This window comes from Aegilops tauschii, chromosome 2 (assembly GCF_002575655.3).
Source record: "Aegilops tauschii subsp. strangulata cultivar AL8/78 chromosome 2, Aet v6.0, whole genome shotgun sequence".
Lineage (NCBI taxonomy): Eukaryota > Viridiplantae > Streptophyta > Magnoliopsida > Poales > Poaceae > Aegilops > Aegilops tauschii.
Window position 1 is genome coordinate 604,496,455 of NC_053036.3, and position 24,982 is coordinate 604,521,436.

At 49.5% G+C, this 24,982-nt stretch overlaps 1 protein-coding gene and 1 pseudogene across 1 annotated transcript; one reads left to right on the forward strand and one right to left on the reverse strand.

The window, feature by feature from the left end:
• Nucleotides 1-1,254: 1,254 nt before the first annotated feature.
• Nucleotides 1,255-12,282, forward strand: LOC141041331 (uncharacterized). Its single transcript, XM_073507468.1, has 5 exons — nt 1,255-1,345; nt 1,448-1,548; nt 1,987-2,287; nt 11,210-11,497; nt 11,696-12,282. Exons 1-5 carry the CDS (start codon nt 1,255-1,257, stop codon nt 12,280-12,282), a joined length of 1,368 nt encoding a protein of 455 aa, XP_073363569.1.
• Nucleotides 12,283-17,883: 5,601 nt separating this feature from the next.
• LOC120974229 (cysteine-rich receptor-like protein kinase 15) lies at nt 17,884-24,114 on the reverse strand (annotated as a pseudogene).
• Nucleotides 24,115-24,982: the final 868 nt, after the last annotated feature.

Below are 24,982 nucleotides of genomic sequence, written 5' to 3' on the forward strand. Positions count from 1 at the left end.
CCGCGCCTCCTCCCCCTCGCCGCGCCACACCTCCGCCGCACCGCCACTCCGCCACGTCGCCACTCCTCTAGGCCGCCATATCTTCTTCCGCCTCCTCCTACTCCAACCCCTTCGCCGGGCCGGACCCCGCTGACATCCACGACATCGACATCCACGACCGCATCCCCGTCGTCCTCGATACCTCCGACGCCACGTACTTCGCGTGGAAGACGTACTTCTCGCTACTCTTCCGCGAGAACAACCTCGTGGATCACGTTGACGGCTCCGTCTACTCCCGCGCCATGGTGGGCGACTCCGAGTGGACCGCGATCGACGCCATGCTCATCCGGTGGTTCTTCACCACCATCTCGAAGGGCCTGTTTCACACGGTCGTGAGCGATGGTGATGATGCCCGCGCTGTGTGGGTCAACCTCAACGGCCTCTTCGCCGTCAACAAGCTTCAGCGTCGTGTTATTCTGCAGCAGGAATTTTTTGACTCTCATCAGGACGATCAGTCTATCGATGACTACTGCTGCCGCCTGAAGACGTTGGCAGATGAGCTCCGTGACATTGGCGCCAAGGTTGATGACGACCTCCTCCTGAGCACGCTCACCGCTGGCCTCAACGAGGACTTCCGTAACGCCGCCTCCAACCTCTCCCTCATACCGGAGCCCTCCTTCCCCAAGTTTGTGGCATACTTGCAATTGGAGGAGCGCCGGATGAAGGGGGTCAAGAAGCGCGTGCAACACCATGCCCTTGCCGTCGGCACCTCGCGTGGTGCCCCTCCACCGGCCGCCCGGCCCGCGCTTGTGCTCCGCCACCAGCCGGCGCCCGCTGCCCCCCAACAGCCGCAGCCGGGTGGCGGGCGCCGCGGCAACCGCAGTGGGGTCGGTCGCAAACAGGCGCACGGGAGGGCCCCTCGTCAGCAGCAGCAGCAGGCCACCCCACCCAGGACTTATGGCACCAACCCGTGGACGGGCGTCGTACATGCGTACTCGATGCTGGTCCCTCGGGCTCCTGCTCCAGGCATCCTTGGGCCTCGTCCGGCGAGTCACCAGGCGCTCTTCGCCACGCAGAACGCCGCCCCCTTCAGCGGCTACGACGCCGCGCCCCCGCCCACGCCTGCGCCTGCCTACGGCATCGTGCCCGCCTACGGCGCCGGCCTACGAAGGGTTTCTCCCTCCCCTGGTGCCGCCGCCGTGGGACCCGGCCCTCCTTGCTTCTCTGCACTCGGCTCCGTCACCGAGTAACTACGGTGGCGGAGGTGACTGGTACATGGACTCGAGCGCCACTGCTCACATGACTGCTCATCCCGGTAACCTCACGTTCGCCACCCCCGTTCATACCCCCACTCGCATCACCGTTGGTAACGGTTCCTCTCTACCCATTACACATGTCGGTCATATGTCGTTTCCTTCTACTTCTACTCCCATTAACATGTCTAATGTTCTTGTGTCTCCTGACTTAGTTACCAATCTTGTTTCTGTTCGTCGCCTTGCTCGTGAGAACCCTGTCACAGTTGAGTTTGACGCTATAGGCTTTTCTGTGAAGGACGCCCCTACATGGATGGTACTCCACCGGTGTGATAGCCCGGACGAGCTTTACCCGATGCATCCCTCCGGCGCCACCACCACCCGTCCCGCCGCCCTCGCATCCAGTGTCTATCTTTGGCACGCCTCCCTCGGTCATCCCAACTCCACAGTTATGTGTCAGATTCTTCAGATTTTTTCTTTCTCATGTAATAAGGTTGACAACCACTCTTGTGAGGCCTGCCGTCTTGGCAAGCATGTTCGTCTCCCCTTTAGCGAGTCTACAAACATTTCCACTTTTCGGTTTCACTTATTGCATAGTGATGTTTGGACGTCCCCGGTTGCGAGCAACGCGGGTTATTTATGCTATTTGGTGATATTGCATGATTTTTTCCATTATGTGTGGACATTCCCTCTCCGTCGCAAGTTCAACGCTCTCGCCACACTCACAGCCTTTTATTCATATGTCACCACACAGTTTGGTCTTCCTATTCTTGCCTTGCAAACTGACAGCGGAAAAGAGTTTGACAACGTCGCCATCCGCAATCACCTTGCGTCCCACATCACTATCTTTCGGCTCAGTTGCCCCTACACGTCAGAGCAGAATGGTCGCGCCGAGCGCGTCATCCGCACTCTTAATGACTGTGTCCGCGCATTGCTCTTCCACTCCTACGTGCCTCCTCGGTTTTGGCCGGACGCGCTCGTGACCGCCAGCCTCCTCATTAACATTCGCCCATGTCGTCCATGCTGGAACTACACTCCTCACCAGCTCCTCTTCGGTGTGGTTCCATCTTATGATGGTCTTCGCATTTTCGGGTGTCTCTGTTATCCTAGCTGAAGGAAATATGCCCTAGAGGCAATAATAAAGTTATTATTTATTTCCTTATATCATGATAAATGTTTTTTATTCATGCTAGAATTGTATTAACCGGAAACATAATACTTGTGTGAATACATAGACAAACAGAGTGTCACTAGTATGCCTCTACTTGACTAGCTCGTTGATCAAAGATGGTTATGTTTCCTAGCCATAGACATGAGTTGTCATTTGATTAACGGGATCACATAATTAGGAGAATGATGTGATTGACTTGACCCATTCCGTTAGCTTAGCACTAGATCGTTTAGTATTCTGCTATTGCTTTCTTCATGACTTATACATGTTCATATGACTATGAGATTATGCAACTCCCGTTTACCGGAGGAACACTTTGTGTGCTACCAAATGTCACAACATAACAGGGTGATTATAAAGGTGCTCTACAGGTGTCTCCGAAGGTACTTGTTGGGTTGGCGTATTTCGAGATTAGGATTTGTCACTCCGATTGTCGGAGAGGTATCTCTGGGCCCACTCGGTAATGCACATCACTATAAGCCCTGCAAGCATTGCAACTAATGAGTTAGTTGCGGGATGATGTATTACGGGACGAGTAAAGAGACTTGCCGGTAACGAGATTGAACTAGGTATTGAGATACCGACGATCGAATCTCGGGCAAGTAACATACCGATGACAAAGGGAACAACGTATGTTGTTATGCGGTTTGACCGATAAAGATCTTCGTAGAATATGTGGGAGCCAATATGAGCATCCAGGTTCCTCTATTGCTTATTGACCAGGGACATGTCTCGGTCATGTCTACATAGTTCTCGAACCTGTTGGGTCCGCACGCTTAAAGTTCGATGATGGTTATATTATGAGTTTATGTGTTTTGATGTAACGAAGGTAGTTCGGAGTCCCGGATGTGATCACGGGCATGAAGAGGAGTCTCGAAATGTTCGAGACATAAAGATCGATATATTGGACGATTATGTTCGGACACCGGAATGGTTTCGGGGAGTATCGGGCATATACCGGAGTACCGGGGGGTTACCGGAACCCCCCGGGGAGACTAATGGGCCTATTGGGCCCTAGTGGAGAAGAGGAGGGGCGGCCTAGAGCAGCCGCGCGCCCCCTTCCCCCAGTCCGAATTGGACAAGGAGGGGGGCGGCGCCCCCCTTTCCTTTCCCCCTCCCACATGGAAGGGGGGAGTCCTACTCCCAGTGGGAGTAGGACTCCTCATGGGGCGCGCTTAGGGTGGCCGGCCCCCTCCCCCTCCTCCACTCCTTTATATACGGGGAGGGAGGCACCCCTTGGAAACACAATAGTTGATCCCTTGGATCTCTTAGCCGTGTGTGGTGCCCCCCTCCATCGTAATCCACCTCGATAATATCATAGCGGTGCTTAGGCGAAGCCCTGCGTCGGTAGAACATCATCATCGTCACCACGCCGTCGTGCTGACGGAACTCTCCCTCAAAGCTCGGCTGGATCGGAGTTCGAGGGACGTCATCGAGTTGAACGTGTGCAGAACTTGGAGGTGCCGTGCGTTCGGTACTTGATCGGTCAGATCGTGAAGACGTACGACTACATCAACCGCGTTGTGCTAACGCTTCCGCTTTCGGTCTACGAGGGTACGTGGACACACTCTTCCCTCTCATTGCTATGCATCACCATGATCTTGCGTGTGCGTAGGAATTTTTTTGAAATTAATACGTTCCCCAACAGTGGTATCAGAGCCTGGTTTTATGCGTAGATGTTATATGCACGAGTAGAACACAAGTGAGTTGTGGGCGATACAAGTCATACTGCTTACCAACATGTCATACTTTCGTTCGGCGGTGTTGTTGGATGAAGCATCCCGGACCGACATTACGCGTACGCTTACGCGAGACTGGTTCTACCGACGGGCTTTTCACACAGGTGGCTGGCGGGTGTCAGTTTCTCCAACTTTAGTTGAACCGAGTGTGGCTACGCCCGGTCCTTGAGAAGGTTTAAACAGCACTAACTTGACGAACTATCATTGTGGTTTTGATGCGTAGGTAAGAACGGTTCTTGCTCAGCCCGTAGCAGCCACGTAAAACTTGCAACAACAAAGTAGAGGACGTCTAACTTGTTTTTACAGGGCATGTTGTGATGTGATATGGTCAAGGCATGATGCTAAATTTTATTGTATGAGATGATCATGTTTTGTAACCGAGTTATCGGCAACTGGCAGGAGCCATATGGTTGTCGCTTTATTGTATGCAATGCAATCGCCCTGTAATGCTTTACTTTATCACTAAGCGGTAGAGATAGTTTTAGAAGCATAAGTTGGCGAGATGACAACGATGCTACGATGGAGATCAAGGTGTCGCGCTGGTGACGATGGTGATCATGACGGTGCTTCGAAGATGGAGATCACAAGCACAAGATGATGATGGCCATATCATATCACTTATGTTGATTGCATGTGATGTTTATCTTTTATGCATCTTATCTTGCTTTGATTGACGGTAGCATTATAAGATGATCTCTCACTAAATTTCAAGATAAAAGTGTTCTCCCTGAGTATGCACCGTTGCGAAAGTTCTTCGTGCTGAGACACCATGTGATGATCGGGTGTGATAGGCTCTACATTCAAATACAACGGGTGCAAAACAGTTACACACGCGGAATACTCAGGTTAAACTTGACGAGCCTAGCATATGCAGATATGGCCTCGGAACACTGAGACCGAAAGGTCGAGCGTGAATCATATAGTAGATATGATCAACATAGTGATGTTCACCATTGAAACTACTCCATCTCACGTGATGATCGAACATGGTTTAGTTGATTTGGATCACGTGATCACTTAGATGATTAGAGGGATGTCTATCTAAGTGGGAGTTCTTAAGTAATATGATTAATTAAACTTAAATTTATCATGAACTAGTACCTGATAGTATTTTGCTTGTCTATGTTGATTGTAGATAGATGGCCCGTGCTGTTGTTTCGTTGAATTTTAATGTGTTCCTTGAGAAAGCAAAGTTGAAAGATGATGGTAGCAATTACACGGACTGGGTCCGTAACTTGAGGATTATCCTCATTGCTGCACAGAAGAATTACGTCCTGGAAGCACCGCTAGGTGCCAGACCTGCTGCAGGAGCAACACCAGATGTTATGAACGTCTGGCAGAGCAAAGTTGATGACTACTCGATAGTTCAGTGTGCCATGCTTTACGACTTAGAACCGGGACTTCAACGACGTTTTGAACGTCATGGAGCATATGAGATGTTCCAGGAGTTGAAGTTAATATTTCAAGCAAATGCCCGGATTGAGAGATATGAAGTCTCCAATAAGTTCTACAACTGCAAGAAGGAGGAGAATAGTTCTGTCAGTGAGCATTACTCAGAATGTCTGGGTATAACAATCACTTGATTCAATTGGGAGTTAATCTTTCGGATGATAGCGTCATTGACAGAATTCTTCAATCAGTGCCACCAAGCTATAAGAGCTTCGTGATGAACTATAGCATGCAAGGGATGGATAAGACGATTCCCGAGCTCTTCGCAATGCTAAAGGCTGCGGAGGTAGAAATCAAGAAGGAGCATCAAGTGTTGATGGTCAACAAGACCACCAGTTTCAAGAAAAAGGGCAAAGGAAAGAAAAAGGGGAACTTCAAGAAGAACAGCAAACAAGTTGCTGCTCAGGAGAAGAAACCCAAGTCTGGACCTAAGCCTGAGACCGAGTGCTGCTACTGCAAACAGACTGGTCACTGGAAGCGGAACTGCCCCAAGTATTTGGCGGATAAGAAGGATGGCAAGGTGAACAAAGGTATATGTGATATACATGTTATTGATGTGTACCTTACTAATGCTCGCAGTAGCACCTGGGTATTTGATACTGGTTCTGTTGCTAATATTTGCAACTCGGAACAGGGACTATGGATTAAGCGAAGATTGGCTAAGGACGAGGTGACGATGCGCGTGGGAAATGGTTCCAAAGTCGATGTGATCGCGGTTGGCATGCTACCTCTACATCTACCTTCGAGATTAGTTTTAGACCTAAATAATTGTTATTTGGTGCCAGCGTTGAGCATGAACATTATATCTGGATCTTGTTTGATGCGAGACGGTTATTCATTTAAATCAGAGAATAATGGTTGTTCTATTTATATGAGTAATATCTTTTATGGTCATGCACCCTTGAAGAGTGGTCTATTTTTGTTGAATCTCGATAGTAGTGATACACATATTCATAATATTGAAGCCAAAAGATGCAGAGTTGATAATGCTAGTGCAACTTATTTGTGGCACTGCTGTTTAGGTCATATTGGTGTAAAGCGCGTGAAGAAACTCCATACTGATGGACTTTTGGAACCACTTGATTATGAATCACTTGGTACTTGCGAACCATGCCTTATGGGCAAGATGACTAAAACGCCGTTCTCCGGAATTATGGAGCGAGCAACAGATTTGTTGGAGATCATACATACAGATGTATGTGGTCCGATGAATGTTGAGGCTCGCGGTGGGTATCGTTATTTTCTCACCTTCACGGATGATTTAAGAATATATGGGTATGTCTACTTAATGAAACATAAGTCTGAAACATTTGAAAAGTTCAAAGAATTTCAGAGTGAAGTTGAAAATCATCGTAACAAGAAAATAAAGTGTCTACGATCTGATCGTGGAGGAGAATATTTGAGTTACGAGTTTGGTCTTCATTTGAAACAATGTGGAATAGTTTCGCAACTCACGCCACCCGGAACACCACAGCGTAATGGTGTGTCCGAACATCGTAATCATACTTTACTAGATATGGTGCGATCTATGATGTCTCTTACTGATTTACCGCTATCATTTTGGGGTTACGCTTTAGAGACGGCTGCATTCACATTAAATAGGGCACCATCGAAATCTATTGAGACGACGCCTTATCAACTATGGTTTGGCAAGAAACCAAAGTTGTCGTTTCTGAAAGTTTGGGGCTGCGATGCTTATGTGAAAAAACTTCAACCTGATAAGCTCAAACCCAAATCGGAGAAATGTGTCTTCATAGGATACCCAAAGGAAACTGTTGGTTACACCTTCTATCACAAATCTGAAGGCAAGACTTTTGTTGCTAAATTTGGATCCTTTCTAGAGAAGGAGTTTCTCTCGAAATAAGTGAGTGGGAGGAAAGTAGAACTTGATGAGGTAACTGTACCTGCTCCCTTGTTGGAAAGTAGTTCATCACAGCAACCGGTTCCTGTGACACCTACACCAATTAGTGAGGAAGTTAATGATATTGATCATGAAGCTTCAGATCAAGTTACTACCGAACCTCGTAGGTCAACCAGAGTGAGATCCGCACCAGAGTGGTACGGTAATCCTGTTCTGGAGGTTATGTTACTAGACCACGACGAACCTACGAACTATGAAGAAGCGATGGTAAGCCCAGATTCCGCAAAATGGCTTGAGGCCATGAAATCTGAGATGGGATCCATGTATGAGAACAAAGTATGGACTTTGGTTGACTTGCCCGATGATCGGCAAGCCATTGAGAATAAATGGATCTTCAAGAAAAAGACTAACGCTGACGGTAATGTTACTGTCAATAAAGCTCGACTTGTTGCAAAAGGTTTTCGACAAGTTCAAGGGATTGACTACGATGAGACTTTCTCACCTGTAGTGATGCTTAAGTCTGTCTGAATAATGTTAGCAATTGCCGCATTTTATGATTATGAAATTTGGCAGATGGATGTCAAAATTGCATTCCTGAATGGATTTCTGGAAGAAGAGTTGTATATGATGCAACCGGAAGGTTTTGTCGATCCAAAGGGAGCTAACAAAGTGTGCAAGCTCCAGTGATCCATTTATGGACTAGTGCAAGCCTCTTGGAGTTGGAATAAACGTTTTGATAGTGTGATCAAAGCATATGGTTTTATACAGACTTTTGGAGAAGCCTGTATTTACAAGAAAGTGAGTGGGAGCTCTGTAGCATTTCTGATATTATATGTGGATGACATATTGCTGATTGGAAATGATATAGAATTTCTGGATAGCATAAAAGGATACTTGAATAAGAGTTTTTCAATGAAAGACCTCGGTGAAGCTGCTTACATATTGGGCATCAAGATCTATAGAGATAGATCAAGACGCTTAATTGGACTTTCACAAAGCACATACCTTGACAAAGTTTTGAAAAAGTTCAAAATGGATCAAGCAAAGAAAGGGTTCTTGCCTGTGTTACAAGGTGTGAAGTTGAGTAAGACTCAATGCCCGACCACTGCAGAAGATAGAGAGAAGATGAAGGATGTTCCCTATGCTTCAGCCATAGGCTCTATCATGTATGCAATGCTGTGTACCAGACCTGATGTGTGCCTTGCTATAAGTTTAGTAGGGAGGTACCGAAGTAATCCAGGAGTGGATCACTGGACAGCGGTCAAGAACATCCTGAAATACCTAAAAAGGACTAAGGATATGTTTCTCGTTTATGGATGTGACAAAGAGCTAGTCGTAAATGGTTGCGTCGATGCAAGCTTTGACACTGATCTGGACGATTCTAAATCGCAAAACGGATACGTGTTTACATTGAACGGTGGAGCTATCAGTTGGTGCAGTTCTAAACAAAGCGTTGTGGCGGGATCTACGTGTGAAGCGGAGTACATAGCTGCTTCAGAAGCAGCAAATGAAGGAGTGTGGATGAAGGAGTTCATATTCGATCTAGGTGTCATACCTAGTGCATCGGGTCCAATGAAAATCTTTTGTGACAATACTGGTGCAATTGCCTTGGCAAAGGAATCCAGATTTCACAAGAGAACCAAGCACATCAAGAGACGCTTCAACTCCATCCAGGGTCAAGTCCAGGTGGGAGACATAGAAATTTGCAAGATACATATGGATCTGAATGTTGCAGACCCGTTGACTAAGCCTCTTCCACGAGTAAAACATGATCAGCACCAAGGCTCCATGGGTGTTAGAATCATTACTGTGTAATCTAGATTATTGACTCTAGTGCAAGTGGGAGACTGAAGGAAATATGCCCTTGAGGCAATAATAAAGTTATTATTTATTTCCTTATATCATGATAAATGTTTTTTATTCATGCTAGAATTGTATTAACCGGAAACATAATACTTGTGTGAATACATAGACAAACAGAGTGTCACTAGTATGCTTCTACTTGACTAGCTCGTTGATCAAAGATGGTTATCTTTCCTAGCCATAGATATGAGTTTTCATTTGATTAACGGGATCACATAATTAGGAGAATGATGTGATTGACTTGACCCATTCCGTTAGCTTAGCACTTGATCGTTTAGTATTCTGCTATTGCTTTCTTCATGACTTATACATGTTCCTATGACTATGAGATTATGCAACTCCCGTTTACCGGAGGAACACTTTGTGTGCTACCAAACGTCACAACATAACAGGGTGATTATAAAGGTGCTCTACAGGTGTCTCCGAAGGTACTTGTTGGGTTGGCGTATTTCGAGATTAGGATTTGTCACTCCGATTGTCGGAGAGGTATCTCTGGGCCCACTCGTTAATGCACATCACTATAAGCCTTGCAAGCATTGCAACTAATGAGTTAGTTGCGGGATGATGTATTACGGAAAGAGTAAAGAGACTTGCCGGTAACAAGATTGAACTAGGTATTGAGATACCGACGATCGAATCTCGGGCAAGTAACATACCGATGACAAAGGGAACAACGTATGTTGTTATGCGGTTTGACCGATAAAGATCTTCGTAGAATATGTGGGAGACAATATGAGCATCCAGGTTCCACTATTGGTTATTGACCGGAGACGTGTCTCGGTCATGTCTACATAGTTCTCGAACCCGTAGGGTCCGCACGCTTAAAGTTCGATGACGATTATATTATGAGTTTATGTGTTTTGATGTACCGAAGGTAGTTCGGAGTCCCGGATGTGATCACGGGCATCACGAGGAGTCTCGAAATGTTCGAGACGTAAAGATAGATATATTGGACGACTATGTTCAGACACCGGAATGGTTTCGGGGAGTATCGGGCATATACCGGAGTACCGGGGGGTTACCGGAACCCCCCGGGGAGACTAATGGGCCTATTGGGCCCTAGTGGAGAAGAGGAGGGGCGGCCTAGGGAAGCCGCGTGCCCCCTCCCCCCCCCCCAGTCCGAATTGGACAAGGAGGGGGCGGCGCCCCCCTTTCCTTTCCCCTTGTCTCTCCTTTCCCTCTCCTCTCCTACTCCCACATGGAAGGGGGGAGTCCTACTCTCTGTGGGAGTAGGACTCCTGATGGGGCGCGTCTAGGGTGGCCAGCCCCCTCCCCCTCCTCCATTTCTTTATATACAGGGAGGGAGGCACCCCTTGGAGACACAACAATTGATCCCTTGGATCTCTTAGCCGTGTGCGGTGCCCCCCTCCACCATAATCCACCTCGATAATATCGTAGCGGTGCTTAGGCAAAGCCCTGCATCGGTAGAACATCATCATCGTCACCACGCCGTCGTGCTGACGGAACTCTCCCTCAAAGCTCGGCTGGATCGGAGTTCGAGGGACGTCATCGAGTTGAACGTGTGCAGAACTTGGAGGTGCCGTGCATTCGGTACTTGATAGGTTGGATCGTGAAGACGTACGACTACATCAACCACGTTGTGCTAACGCTTCCGCTTTCGGTCTACGAGGGTACGTGGACACACTCTCCCCTCTCGTTGCTATGCATCACCATGATCTTGCGTGTGCGTAGGAATTTTTTTGAAATTACTACGTTCCCCAACACTAGCACCGCGTCCACTGCTCCTCACAAACTCGCTCCCCGGTCGCTTCCTTGCATCATCCTTGGTTATCCTCCCAACACCAAAGGTTACCGGTGCTATGATCCAGTGTCGCACCACGTTTTTACCTCGCGGCATGTGTACTTTGATGAGCTGGTGTTCACGTTTCAGCAGGTACCGTCACCCTCGGCGTCTCCCGCGGCGCGGTTCGCCCTTGCCTCCACCTCTGGCAAACCGCCCAGCCACGCACCGGGCTCGGCCCTGCCGCGCTCCCGGCGCCAGCTGCCCCCGTCGCCGCGGCCCCCTCGGCCGCCCCCGTCGCCGTGGCCTCTGGCGCCGCCACGGGTGGCCCCTCGGAGTCTTCGGAGACCGGCTCGACTTCCTCCTCGCCGGTCCCCCCTCGGCTCCGCCAGCTGCAGCCGCACCTCTCACCGGCGTGGTCACTCGGGCTCGAACTGGGACGTTTCGTCCTAGCACGCGCTACACCTCCGACGAGTACGCGTGTGCCGCGTCTACCTCGGCCCCGTCCCCGCTCCCCACCTCCGCTCGCGCAGTCCTTCGGGATCCGAACTAGCTAGCTGCGATGCGTGAGGAGTTTGACGCCTTGCAGCGCAACCGTGTGCCAATGTCATCACTGGCAAGCGGGTCTTCCGCCACAAGACTCGCCCGACGGCTCTCTCGAGAGCTACAAGGCGCGTTGGGTGGTGCGCGGCTTCTGCCAGCGTGCCGGAGTGGACTTCACCGACACCTTCGCCCCAGTTGTCAAACCGGGCACGATTCGCGCTGTCCTCCAGCTTGCTGTTTCTCGCGCCTGGCCAGTTCACCAGCTCAATGGGTCCAATGCTTTCTTGCATGGCCATCTCGACGAGCAGGTGTTTTGTCAGCAGCCTACTGGTTTCGTCGACACCGACTATCCGGACCACGTGTGCTTGCTCTCCCGTTCTCTCTACGGGTTGAAGCAGGCGCCTCGGGCCTGGTACCAGCGGATCGCGGCCTTTCTTCAGCAGCAGGGGTTCCGGTCCACACGGTCCGATGCCTCCCTGTTTGTTTATCACCAGGGCACCGCCACCGCGTACCTCCTCCTGTACGTCGACGACGTCATCCTGACTGCATCCTCGCCAGCGCTCCTTCAGCAGATCACAGCTCGCCTCAGCACCGAGATCGCCCTCAAGGACTTGGGGGATCTCCACTACTTCCTCGGCATCGAGGTTGTGCGCCGGGCCACTAGCTTCTTCCTGCACCAGTAGAAGTACGCCTACGAGCTTCTGGAGTGAGCGGGCATGCTTAACTGCAAGCCTGCTCCTACGCCTGTCGACACGAAGGCTAAGGTGTCCGCCGTCGAGGGTTCTCCGGCGTCTGACGCTCCCTTCTACCGCTCCATTGTCGGTGCTCTTCAGTACCTCACGCTGACACATCCAGACATTCAGTACGCTGTCCAGCAGGAGTGCCTTCATATGCATGCTCCTCGTGATACTTTGGCACCACTGCTATGGGTCTCACCCTGACGGCATCACCTGACACCAGCCTTGTCGCCTACTCCGACGCCGACTGGGCTGGGTGTCCCGACACTCGACGCTCCACTTCCGGCTACTGCGTCTACCTCGGGCACTCTCTGATTTCGTGGCCGTCTAAACGACAACCCACGGTCTCACGATCGAGCGCCGAGGCTGAGTACAGGGCAGTGGCCAACGCCGTCGCGGAGTGCTCTTGGCTACGACAGCTACTTCAGGAGTTGCTATGTGAGGTTACCAAGGCTACGCTTGTCTACTGTGACAACGTCTCCGTGGTGTACCTCGCTGCCAACCATGTCCATCACCGACGGACGAAGCATACTGAGCTCGACACATTCACTTCGTCAGGGAGCACGTCGCACTTTGTCGTGTTCGAGTTCTACATGTGCCCACCGATCAGTAGTTCGCCGGTGTTATAACGAAGGGACTACCCACCTCGACCTTCGAGGGCTTTCGGTCCAGTCTCTGCGTCACCGGCGACGACGCTTCGACTGCGGGGGAGGGGGGTGTTGAACATGTGTACATGTACGTAGGTCTGGGTTTCGTATGCAGTACCTGTAGTGTGTGTCTCCCTCTGTATGTACGTGTATCTTAGGAGACAAGATATCGGTCGCACCCCTTGTACCTATATATATGTGCCTAGTGCGCAATCAATGAGAGATCGATGCACCAAATCATTCTCTACAGAAACTACCACTGAAGTTATCTCTACTACTTTCCTACGTAAAAGAAATGTAACATTCCTACTCCCCTCTTACCGTCTTACGTCGAATGTTTCGTCGATCCCTGCTCCCACTCGATCGTGTCTTCCCACGTTGGTTTTCCACTGGAAAAGGAAAACCTCAAACTGAATCCACAGCCCTCTCTTTCTCTCCCTCTCGCTCCCTAACCCACTGTCTCCACCAATCGGTTCCCCTGGCGCTACCCCTCCCATGGTCGTCGCCACCGAATCCGGCGTCGCCCTCCCCCTTCTCTTCCGATCATGTGAGCTACAGGGTAGATCGGCCTCCTCCCTATCCGGGTAGGGTTCCCATCCGTGGCCTCGCCCCTACGCAATTCCTATCGTCTAGCTGTGGCAGCCCCCGCCAAACACCACCACCAGTAGCTCCCGGCACGGGGCGCAGTCGTCCAGCCCCAACCTGCGATCCTTCCTAGATCGACGACGGAGACCCCGATCTGAAGGGATCCACAACCACGACAAGGAAAGGGGCACCTAAGTCGTCCACCAGTGCCTGCTCTCTCCCCCGACGTGACGCACGGGATCTGCCGAGCACCACCGAGACTGGCCAGATCGGGATCGCAGCTCTCTTTCAGTCATCCCCTGATTGAACCACGGCTGCCTACATCACGAGCAGCAACTTTGTGACTTCCTCTTGACAGAGGCCAGGCCATGGCTGCCGGGGTCCAAGTCAGTGTGCGCTGCGAGCCCTTAAGCAGCGCGCGTGTGAGCACTGCATCAGGCCATGCCATCTCCCTCAAACCTAATCCCATCAGTCCGACCACGACCTCCGCCAGCAGGCAGCAGCCCCATCACATCTCTGTTTTTCTCCGCGGGCTAGCGAAAATCTTAATCTTCTGCCGGAGCTCTCCTAGCGACGTCCACTTTCTTCCGTGGCCAGCGGACATGATTTTCCTTTTTTTCTGTGCCTTTTTATTTTAATTGTTGTTGCCCCGTTGAATTCTGCAGAGGAAGCACAAAGAGGATTTTAGAACAGTCCAGGAGTTCATGGCAACCGGCTGCTGTTGCATGCCCCTGCAAACAGTCCTTTGCATTCTGTTTTTCTGTCCTCTCTCTATTATCTCTCTTTGCTCCGACATGTGTTTTTTGCTTATGTCCGTGTACAAATTTTACAAGGAAATTTAGCCCTGGGGTCTTTGATATATGTACATCAAAGGAAGGTAAATGTTTTAGCTGCTGCCGGCATCGAAGGAGCAGCTGCAGGCATATACCATCTAGAGTTCGGTTTGTCGATAAAAAACACACATGTAATTCTCATATGATACTTTCGTCTATTCTCTAATTTACATGTAGTATATGAAATTCGTCACCAATTTTTCTTTATGAGAAAATGCTTGCTTGAGAATTTAGGAGAAAGGATATATTGCCTTAATTAAGAGCTTTCAGTTCATGAAGTGATCAACCTCTTTTCTATTTGTTGCCACTATTTTAGACTTACGTCGGGCATTGAGATAGAATAAAGGTGTTTTCGTCAGTTTTTTAAGAAAATTTATAATTTGTATTGTTCTTATATGTAGAAATCACAGTCTTTTATATCGATTGCAAGTTTTTCTCAAGCTGCTAAATTTTGACTTGTATAAATTTTCTCTCAAGATAAGCTTCCCCAATGTACTAATTTTTTTTCTTGCTACTCATTGTGATTTCCGAAAAAGGCTTTCGCCCCGCTTTATATATAAAGCCACGATCAACAACTTCGGGTACAAACGCACGCCATCACAACACACGCACACACCCAAGACAGGATACATAGGCGATGAGCGCAGCAACACCACCCCTAACTACGAAGAGATGAAGCCGCATACGACGAACCGTGGGCTCCAAGACGGCGCCTTCAGGAAGGATACGACACCAGAGCGCCGCCACCGCCCGACCCGAGAGTCAGAGTTTCCCCTGGAGCAACACAACGGGCAATGAGAGCCGTGAAGACGCCTTCAAGAAGGGAACGAGCTTCGCCGCCGCCGGTCCGTCCAAGGATAGAACAGGTTTTCATCCCGGCCAACACTCACCGCCACCGAACGCCACACCCCGGTCACCACGCCGCGCACACGGCCATGGCCACCGGGCAGCACCAAGCCACGGCCTCTGCCCAGGAGCACCGTGCTACCACCACCAGGGCCGCCGCCCCGGCATCCAAGACCAAGGCACCACCTCACTCGAGACCCGTCACTACCCCAACCAAAGAGACGAGCGGAAAGGCCTGGCCTTTCGCACCCCTGGACGGCCCCCAGCGCCGAGACCCAATGGGCCGGCCAAAACTGGCCACCATCACCTCGTCCTGCAGCACCGGGCGCCTGGCGAGCTCGGTCCTGCCGCCGGGCGTGAGACGAGCTCGGTCCTGCCGCCGGGCGCGAGACGAGCTCGGTCCTGCCGCCAGGCGCGAGACGAGCTCGGTCCTGCCGCCGGGCGCGAGATGAGCTTGGTCCTGCGGCGCCGGGCGCGAGACGAGAGATGGACCGCAGCTGGGAGCGGGCCAGCCCTTCGATTCAACTAGTGTCTGGACGACGAGGAGATGAAGCGAAGGTCGGTACGGCTCGGCCGCAGACGAGCCGACGCCGGAGAAGCCGGCCGTCGTCGCGGGCAGAGTCGCCGATCCACCATGTAGCCGCCGCGCCACCAAGAGGCCATCACCCATGCCGGACCTCCCCGCGCCGCTGCCCATGGCCCGAGCAACAGCCACGCCCGGCCGCTACCCCAACCCGGAGCAACTGCCACGCCGGACAGCTGCCCCCATCCCGCGTCGCCCGCCGAGCTCAAGGCGATAGATCCGGCGGGCACGCACCTCCAGACCACCACCACCAACGCCCACAGCCGAGAAGGCCGCCGCCGCTGGTCCACGCCGCCCGCAGCCCGCAACCCGCGCCGGACAGATCTGGAGCAGCACCAAGCCAACCTGGAGGACGCCCCCAGCTCCACCAGGCCTTGCTTCCGCCAGCACCTCCGCACGCCTGCTCCGCCGCCCCGCCGCCGCCGCAGCCCCGCCGCACCGCCGCGCGCCGGGCGCCGCCACCGTGCCCCGTGCCAAAGCACGGCGTCCTCCCCGAGCGGCCGCGCCCCGCGTCGCGCCCCGCAGCAGGAAGAGGAAGAAGATCCCCGCCGCCGCCAACGCCGGCCGGGCTTTGCCCGGCGGCGCCTCCGGGCGGCGGCGAGGGGAGGGAGACCGAGGGGAGGGGGCTCGAGAGGTGGCGGCTAGGGTTCGCCCGGCCTCTCGCGGGAGAGGCACGGGGCGAACGAGAGGGGGTCGACAAGTGGATTTGACACCCTTTTCGCTTTCTAGTGGATTAACAACAATAGGGTGGTAATTGTGCTAATTGGGTAAATGATTATCATCTCATGAAGCTCTTCCTCCTCATTGTGATTTTCAAGAAGGGACTCAATGGACGGAAGGGAAGAAAGAGAAAGGAGCCATAAGGGAGAAGTTGAGAACACGACATAATTTTTAGATTAACTTATATTTGAAAATCAGTTCACCTTTTATCCGCAAAAAAGTCAGTTTACCTTTGATGATTGCCATGGATAAAAAAATATATTTTGTAATTGAAATAGCACACCTTAGTCGAGCGGACCCACCAACATTGGATTCGTTAGGTCATTTAGTACGAGTAGGAAACACTTTGCTGCAAGATTCTTCACCATTGAGCACAATTCATTACATTCGGTGGCCTGCAGACTATATATGCTGCCTAATCATGCATGCACCTCTCCAACTAAAGAATTACAAGATGGTGTGCTTGTTCTATGTCCTGCAGTATTTTGTGTGCAAGATTCATGGTGTAGTAAAGATGTCTGAAGTTTAGTAGCAGTTCCCAGTAGACCATTTTCTATAACAATATTTCTTTTGTAATCCATATAAGTAATGCTCATGTAAAAAAAGTAGGTGATGAGCAGTTGTAACTTTCATTCTATAGTTCAACACCTTAGGGTGTCCACAGTATTCCATTCAAGTTATTTCCAGAGTGATTTTCTTGCGGATCATAAATTTACATCTGTTTACATCATTGCTCATGTGTAGGTTGTATTTTCTGTTCTTTTGTGGGGGTGCCTGATGCGCTTTTTACAGTAGCATATTTGTGTTGTGGAGACAGATAGAGGATGGAGAAAGAAGATGGACTTTTGAGGGGGGGAAAGTCTACAATGTTTTCCAGGAAAATCGAAGCATGATTTATCCGTGCGGATTCTGAAGGGACACGCTTGCACAATTAGCGTGTAACAACCAAAATATTTTTACACCCGTAGCAACGCACGAGCAATTACCTAGTCAAAGTAAGGAAAACCTTATATGCAAATAACACACAGTGAGGAATCCAATGTATTCATAAACTATTCGTTTATTTGTATGAACATGAATGTACAAACGAAAGGTGTTTACATAAAAGATCAATGGAAATAAATATCTAGCAGCCCTCTACCTCGGTGATAGTAACATCATCCATGAACATGCCCATAATATCTCCTTGGTCTCCTGTCCCACTATTCTGCCGCCGAAAGTATAAAGGTTCCTTCGGAGGAGGAAGAGGAATTGTTTCATTTTCCAACATGGAGACAGTGGAGGACATGCAGGGCCTATCATCTGGATAGTCTTGAACACATAAAAGACCTATTTAAATGCATCTAACGACTATGTCAAATGGACAATTCTCCACAATTGACGAGTCCACCAATCCTCTCAAGTTGCCATCTTTCCATAAATTCCACGCCTAAACCAATGAAATCCTAAAGTTATTATGATGATTTGAGTTTTTGAAAATAGAGAATTTTGATGTACTTACATAAGCCTTAAGGCTTAGTGAGCCGTCCGCTATGAGATGGGCTGAACTAATCTTTAATCCGCTTATAATCTCCAACAGTAGGACACCAAAGCTATAGGTGTCAGACTTGACGGAAAAGAAACCTTCCCTTGCGTACTCAGGAGACATGTAACTGTTGTTTGAATCATTTTCAAAAATTTGAGTTATGTAAGTGCTAAATAATTACCATGTCAAACTATAAGTTCGGTTCATGCATGTATTACTTACATTGTCCCAACAATGTGGGTAGTTTTATCTTCTGGCTCATTTCCCCCAAATATCTTTGCTAGACCAAAATCAGATATTTTGGGGTTCATGTTTGCATCTAGCAAGACTTTGCTTGCTTTGAGATCTCTATGAATTATTGTCAACCTCGAATCTTGGTGCAGATAAAGAAGCCCCCTTGCAAGCCCTTTAATTACCTTGAACCAGGTTGGCCAATCAAGTATGGATCTCCTTGTAGTGTCTGCGAAGACCAATGCGAAATAAACTCAGTAAACCATAGAACGTTTTGCTAGTAGTCTTCAAAAGGAAAAAAATGCTTTGTGAGTTGTGATCATAAGTTAGAACATACCAAAAAGGAAGGCGTCCAAACTTTTATTATGCAGGTATTCATAGACTAGCAACTTCTCATCCTCGTGAGTACAATAGGCAAGAAGCCGAACGAGATTCCTATGTTGCAATTTGGCAATCAAGATCACCTCATTTTTGAACTCATCGGCCCCTTGCCTAGAACTCTTACCGAGTCTTTCTACAGCGGCTTCCTTTCCACCTCCGAAAATCCCCTACATCAATACATAATTCTTAAATTTGAAGTGAACACGAGAATGGGAAAAAATCTAACAAGATCACTATCATGAAATGGCATCTTACCTTATAAACTACTCCGAAACCACCTCTGCCAATCATGTTGCTGTTTGAGAAATTATTTGTTGCAATACTGATCTCTTCAAAACTAACCAAAGGAAGCTCTATATTTATCTCAAGTTCATTGAGCGTGAATATGTTCAAGGGTTGTTGTGGATCATTGTTCTGAATATCGTTGATTCTCCGTTCACCTAAGATGAATACCTTCATATCAATATTGTCTTACGAATACGTCATAGACAATGCATCTTAAAAAACTGAAACAAAAAGTTGTTCTACCTCTTGACTTGTATGCCCATACAAAAGATGCACATGTGAGAATCAAAAGACCAGCAGCTATTGGTAATACAATCTTCAGTACAGTACCCTCCTTGTTAACTGCACAAAATAAGAAATAGTCACCAAGTGAATGAAGCTTTCAAAATTTAACATGCATTTATTTGAAGTGATCATATATTTTCACCGATTACTCTTTGGCAGGGGGTGGTAGTCCTATTACTACCAAAAATCTCCGACTTTTACCGTCCAAAAATACCAAATAAATTTGGAGTTCAATTCTTTACGATCTGATAGTTCTACGTGATTAATGCGGGTGATAGCACAATGGTCTATATGATATGTTTCTTTTAACCATGTTTAAATTTAAATTGACTTTTTTACTAATAATGATGTTTACCAGGAGCGAACGACATCCCCGGATTGCAGATCTTAGAGGAGGAAAATTTCCCCAAGAAAAATAACTTCATCATTTTTGTGCATAAATATCGTGCCCGATCATATTTTAACCCAGTACCAAGTCTGCATAATAGATATATTGCTCTTTTAAAAAAAATCCTTCTCCTTCTCAGACAGGGCATCGGTACATGATGTATCTCACTCCACCTTGATATGATAGTATCTCCCCGAAGATAGTGACCTAGTTACTGGCACATGTCAATATACATAAAGGGTAGGCGATTCGGGTTTGGAGAGATAGCCCAGCCCCATGTCCCCCCCCCCCCCCCCCCCCCCCGCGGGCGACCCGGGCGCCCAACCCTAGCCGCCGCCGAACCCAGCCCCCACCTCCTTCCTCTCCTCCCGCCGCCGCCGGCGGGCGCCACCGGGCAAAGCCCGCGCGGTGCCGGCGGCGGCGGGATCTCGTTTCCTCGCCTGGAACAGGGGCCGCGGGGGGCTGCTTCTTCGGGCGTGGCGGCGGAGCTCGGCGGCCGGCGCGTCGGGTGGTGCGCGCTAGTGTGCGGGGCGGCGCGGCCTGCTGGCCGGGGCGGCACGTCACTGGAGCGCGCGAGCCGGTGGCGGCGCGGCGTTCTTCGCGGCGGATCTGAGGCGGCGGCCTCGCTGGTGCGGACGGCGCTCCTCCGGCGGCGGGGAGTGCTCGTCGGTGAGGTAGGCCGGATCCCCTCGGTTGCGCGGGCAGCGAGGTCCCGGTGGGCACTGGTCATGGCGCGGGGAGGCCCCGGGCTCCCCTCGTCAGATCGGAGGCGATCTGGTCCGCTCGTGATGTATGACCTCCGGCCGGCCTGGATCTCCGGCGTGCACGCGCCTGCTGACGTTGTGGCTGGTTCGGAGGTGGCGGCAGGGTGCTTGGCCGGGGGAAAACCCTTGGCCGCCGGTGGCGGTCACGGCGTCGATGGCGTCCCGGACGCCATTCCCTCCTTGGTGGCGGCGCCGAGGCTAAACCTCCCCTGCCTCCCCCCTTCCCCTGCGCCCGGGTGAAAACCCTAGCCCCGGTGGTTAAGCGGCGGCGGCGCCACAGCGTCGTCACCTTCTTGAAGGCGCCGACTTGGGCATGGGAATGCTGGGCGTGCATGGCGAGATTGTCTGGATCCTGGTGGCGGCCCGTCTGATCTACCGCGTCGCAGCTCCGGGCATGTCTCGTGACTGCGGTGCTTATCTTCCGGCCGTGTCTCCGACGGCGACCTCGCCCTTCCTCACCTTGTACTTGCCGTGGTGGAGCGGTACTTCATCTCACTCATTGATGGCGGCGGAGTTCGGCGGCATGGCGCTGTGGAGGCTTAGCGTCCGATGCGCGGAGATGGACTCGCGCAGGAGGAGGTAGTTGTCTGGCGTCATGGTGACGTCGATGGCAGAAGTGGCCTTCACAAGGTAGAAGACTCAATATAATCTGAAGACGGACCTGTGGAAGATGGCGGCGACGACACAAGAGTGCGTCTGACCGTATTGTGCCCCAGACCCGGTATGTGGCTCGGCTGGGGCTTCCGGCTTTTGATGTTAGGTTTAGGTGAGTGGTTTGGGTAGTGGCCCAGCTAGCATCCCTTCATCATATGGATAAGAGTAGCGGCATATGTTGCCAAGATGGTGGATTCAGGTATATTGTTTGTAATACTTTGTAAGGTCCTCGAGAATAATTAATAGAGTGGCCGTATGCATCTCCCAGATGCAGAGGCCGGGGGTCATCCTCCTTTTCTAAAAAAAAACATAAACGGTAGGCGGCCCATTCTAGGAGGCAGCTGACCATGACCTAGCTGTTAGCTCGTGGGAGAATTAGTAAAAATAATTCTGAAATGAAACAGTGCATGATTGTTCTAAAATTAGTGGTTCCATGATGTTTCTATATGTAACTTATTTACTTTAGCATTTAAAAATAAGATAGCATGAGCTGGTACTGTTACGCAGAAACGATATCTCAAAAACCTATGACATCAAATAGCAGGACAAAAAAAAATAGAACGCTGAGGTTAATAAGAGAAGGGTAAAAAAGGGATTTTAACTACAAGAAGGGGGAGGAGATTGCTCTGAACAAGAAGATGGTTAACTTTGCACATTGCTATTTCGTCTTTGTAGATGATGTTTTTTTTTTTGAAAAATTTGGTAGAAGATGCTTACTTATGCAGGTTATCTAGTCACTGACAACAACGGGCCCCCGCTTGGCCATCCAGTCGCTGACAGCGGGCCCCCTACCACGCTATCATGCCTCGTCAACACCGTGGCAGAGTACAGCCGCAATTTTCACCGTATTTACACGCCAAAGCCAAGATGATGCACCAGTTCAATGCATACCACAAGTTCTAGCACCAAAGTAAACGTTTGCGCCATGTTCAAGCATCATGGGTGTAATTGGCTCAATTTTAAAGGCCGAAAGTAAAGCAGCTAATAGTGACAGCATGCAGGTCACCATGGATATGGATACAACACACTGTCGTACGTACCTGAAGATTTGGGTGCGAGAGCACTGGCATTAGCCACGCACGTGAACCTCCCTGATTTCTTTCCCGCCTCCCGCCTGTGGACGCAGAAACCCTCGCCGTTCTCGCAGCCCCCGCACTCACTCCCCGCCGCCGCCCTCCACCATCTAAGCTCGAAGCCTTTCTTCAGCGCGGGGACGACGTCGTCAAGCAGTTTCGAAGTTGTACCGCCACGCAAAGACGTGCTCAGAACCGGCATTGCGATGACTTTCTCGCATTGGGTGGTGTAGTCGTACGGGAGCAAGTCGCCGTGGAACACGTAAGTGCTCTTGCGTTCCTCGTTGTTGAGGCAGTCGATGAGGTGTCCCGCTCCAGCGCTGTCGTCGATGTAGGAGCAGTTCACCAAGAAGGTGAGGTTGGTGTCGCTGGCGGTGATTGAAAGCGTCGGGTGGGAGCCGGACGGGAGGGTGAGATTCCGGCCGACGAACGGGCAGGTTCTGTTGTGCTGTGAGAAGACGCCGAGGTCGAACAGGGAGACCCTCCGGTCGCCGTCCATCGTGTCGCCATAGAGGATGTCGGTGACGGCGTATTCTCCCGACGGCAGGCGCAGAACGGGCGTGCGGCCACGGCATTCGAGGCGGAGGCTCGGATGACCGCAATGCCGCACTGGTGGGTCGGGCAGACGGGCGTGTCAGAGGCCAGCACGCCGACGACGAGGAGGCTAAGGAGGAGAAACATTATCTGGAGAGCTGTGTTGTGCGCCTCTTTTTTGAGAGTGAGAGAGAGAGAGCGCGCGCTTTGTAGGCTTTTTTCTTGAAAAAGGAAAATCCACGTTCCGGTCCTCCTCTCCCAAGGCCCTCCTCCATTTTATAGGCTTCGCAAGCCCATGCGTCCCCGCATGGGGGGACTGCAGCAGTCACGCAGTCCGGCTTGGCTGGCTTGGCCCGGTTTCCTGAACTGAATTGGGCACCAGTCGTGTGGCGTTGCTTGCCTCGCCCGGTTAGCGAATCCTAAACGGCCCGGTTTCGTGTGTGCCCGGCACTACCCTGAACCGAATTGGGCACCCCGATCGTGTGCCGTCGCGTGCATGGCCCGGTCTCCCAGGTTTTTTTTTTAGGGAAGCCCGGTCTCCCAGGTGAGAGCTCCTATTTGCCGCGCGCGGGCGGCAAATGATAGAGACTTCGCTGAAGGCGGAGCGCATGGGCCGGCCCATTAGTACGAAACGAGCTCCTGTCAATCAAGTAAAAAAGTAAACAAAAATTAATGCGTCAGCAAGAGCTCGAACTCACCACCTCCCTTTCAACAATCACAACTAGGTATCTAACCAATCGAACTGGTGCGCTGTAGCGATTGATTCGAGGCGCGAATATTTAAGTAACATACCTTTTAAATATTTTTTAAAATACACATTGAACATTTTCTAATATACGTTGAACATTTTGTAATATATGCTGAAAATTTTCTTAAAATAAGTTAAGTCTTTTAAATAATACATGATGAAATGTTTTGTATTATAAGATGAACTTTTTTTAATATATGATGAACATTTTTGAAAAAAAGGAATATACGCGCTGAACAAATTTCGGATACGCCCTGAACATTTGTGAAAATATGTTGAACAATTTGCTATTACACATTGAAAATTGTCTAATATACACTGGAAAAAAATTATAGTGGACATTTGCATATTCATTGAAAAAAACAGAAAAGAAAAACGGGTGGAAAAAACAAAACGAGAAGAGCAAAAACAGCATAAAAGCCAAAACCAGAAGAGGAGAAACAGGATAAAAGCCAAAAGCAGAAGAGGAAAAACAGGATAAAAACCAAAAACCGAGAAATAAAATCAGGAGAAAAACCAAACCAGAAGAAACAAGGACAAAACCATAAGAAGAAACCAGGAACAAAACCAGAAGAAAAAAACAAGAGAGAAAACCAGAACGTGGAAGACGAAGAAAAAACCAACGAAAGAAACAGCAGCGAACGAAAACAAGCACGCGAACCACGTAGTAGGCCGGCCCAACAAGCACGCAAATGAAAACAGCTGCGGGCGTTTCCTCGACAGCTTGACGCCTACGCGTGTCAAATAGGAATTGCCCTCCCAGGTGATAAATCCTAAACGGTACCACATTCCTCGCTTGGCCAGCCAATTTAGTATTGTTCACATTAAAAAGCAAAAAATAGCAAGTGCGCGCGGGACAGTTTCCAACCGGGGGCCTAACGATTAAGAGGGGACAGGAGTAACCAGTAGGCCATGTTAGCGCTTGTTACTTAACACTTCTTTATCTCTTTTTATTATTTCTCAGATAGCGGAAAGCCCCCGGTTTTGCGAAGCTTCCCAAACCGGGGATTTCCGGTTCGCTGGACAGTTTCCACGTGGTTCTTAATTAGGTTTTTCTTTTTCTTTTTTTCCTTTTCCTTCTTCTTGTTCTTTTTTTCTCTTTTACTTGTTCCTTTTTCTTTCCTTTTATTTTTTTTCATGTTCGTTTCCTTTGTTTATTTTTCCTGTTTTTCTTCTTTTTTATTGTTCTTTTCCTTATTTTTTCTTTTTTCTTAAATGTGCGTGCTTTTCTATATTAGTCAATTTTGTATTCAAAATCGGTGAGCTTCATTTATGAATCCCCGAATTTTTCCTTCTAAACGGATGAACTTTTTTTCAAATCTGTAAAAAAAAGTTATCAAAATTGAAGAACATTTTAAAAATTTGTGAATTTTTTAAAAATCAAAGAAATATTTTAAAAATTTTGAACTTTTTTTCCAAAATCGAAGAACATTTTGAATTTTTTGTGATTTTTTTAGAAATTCGAGAAAGTTATTTCAAAATTGACATACTTTTTAAAAATTCATGATTTTTGTCAAAGTTTGTGAACTTTTTATAATTCACATTTTTTTATTTTTCTTCAAAT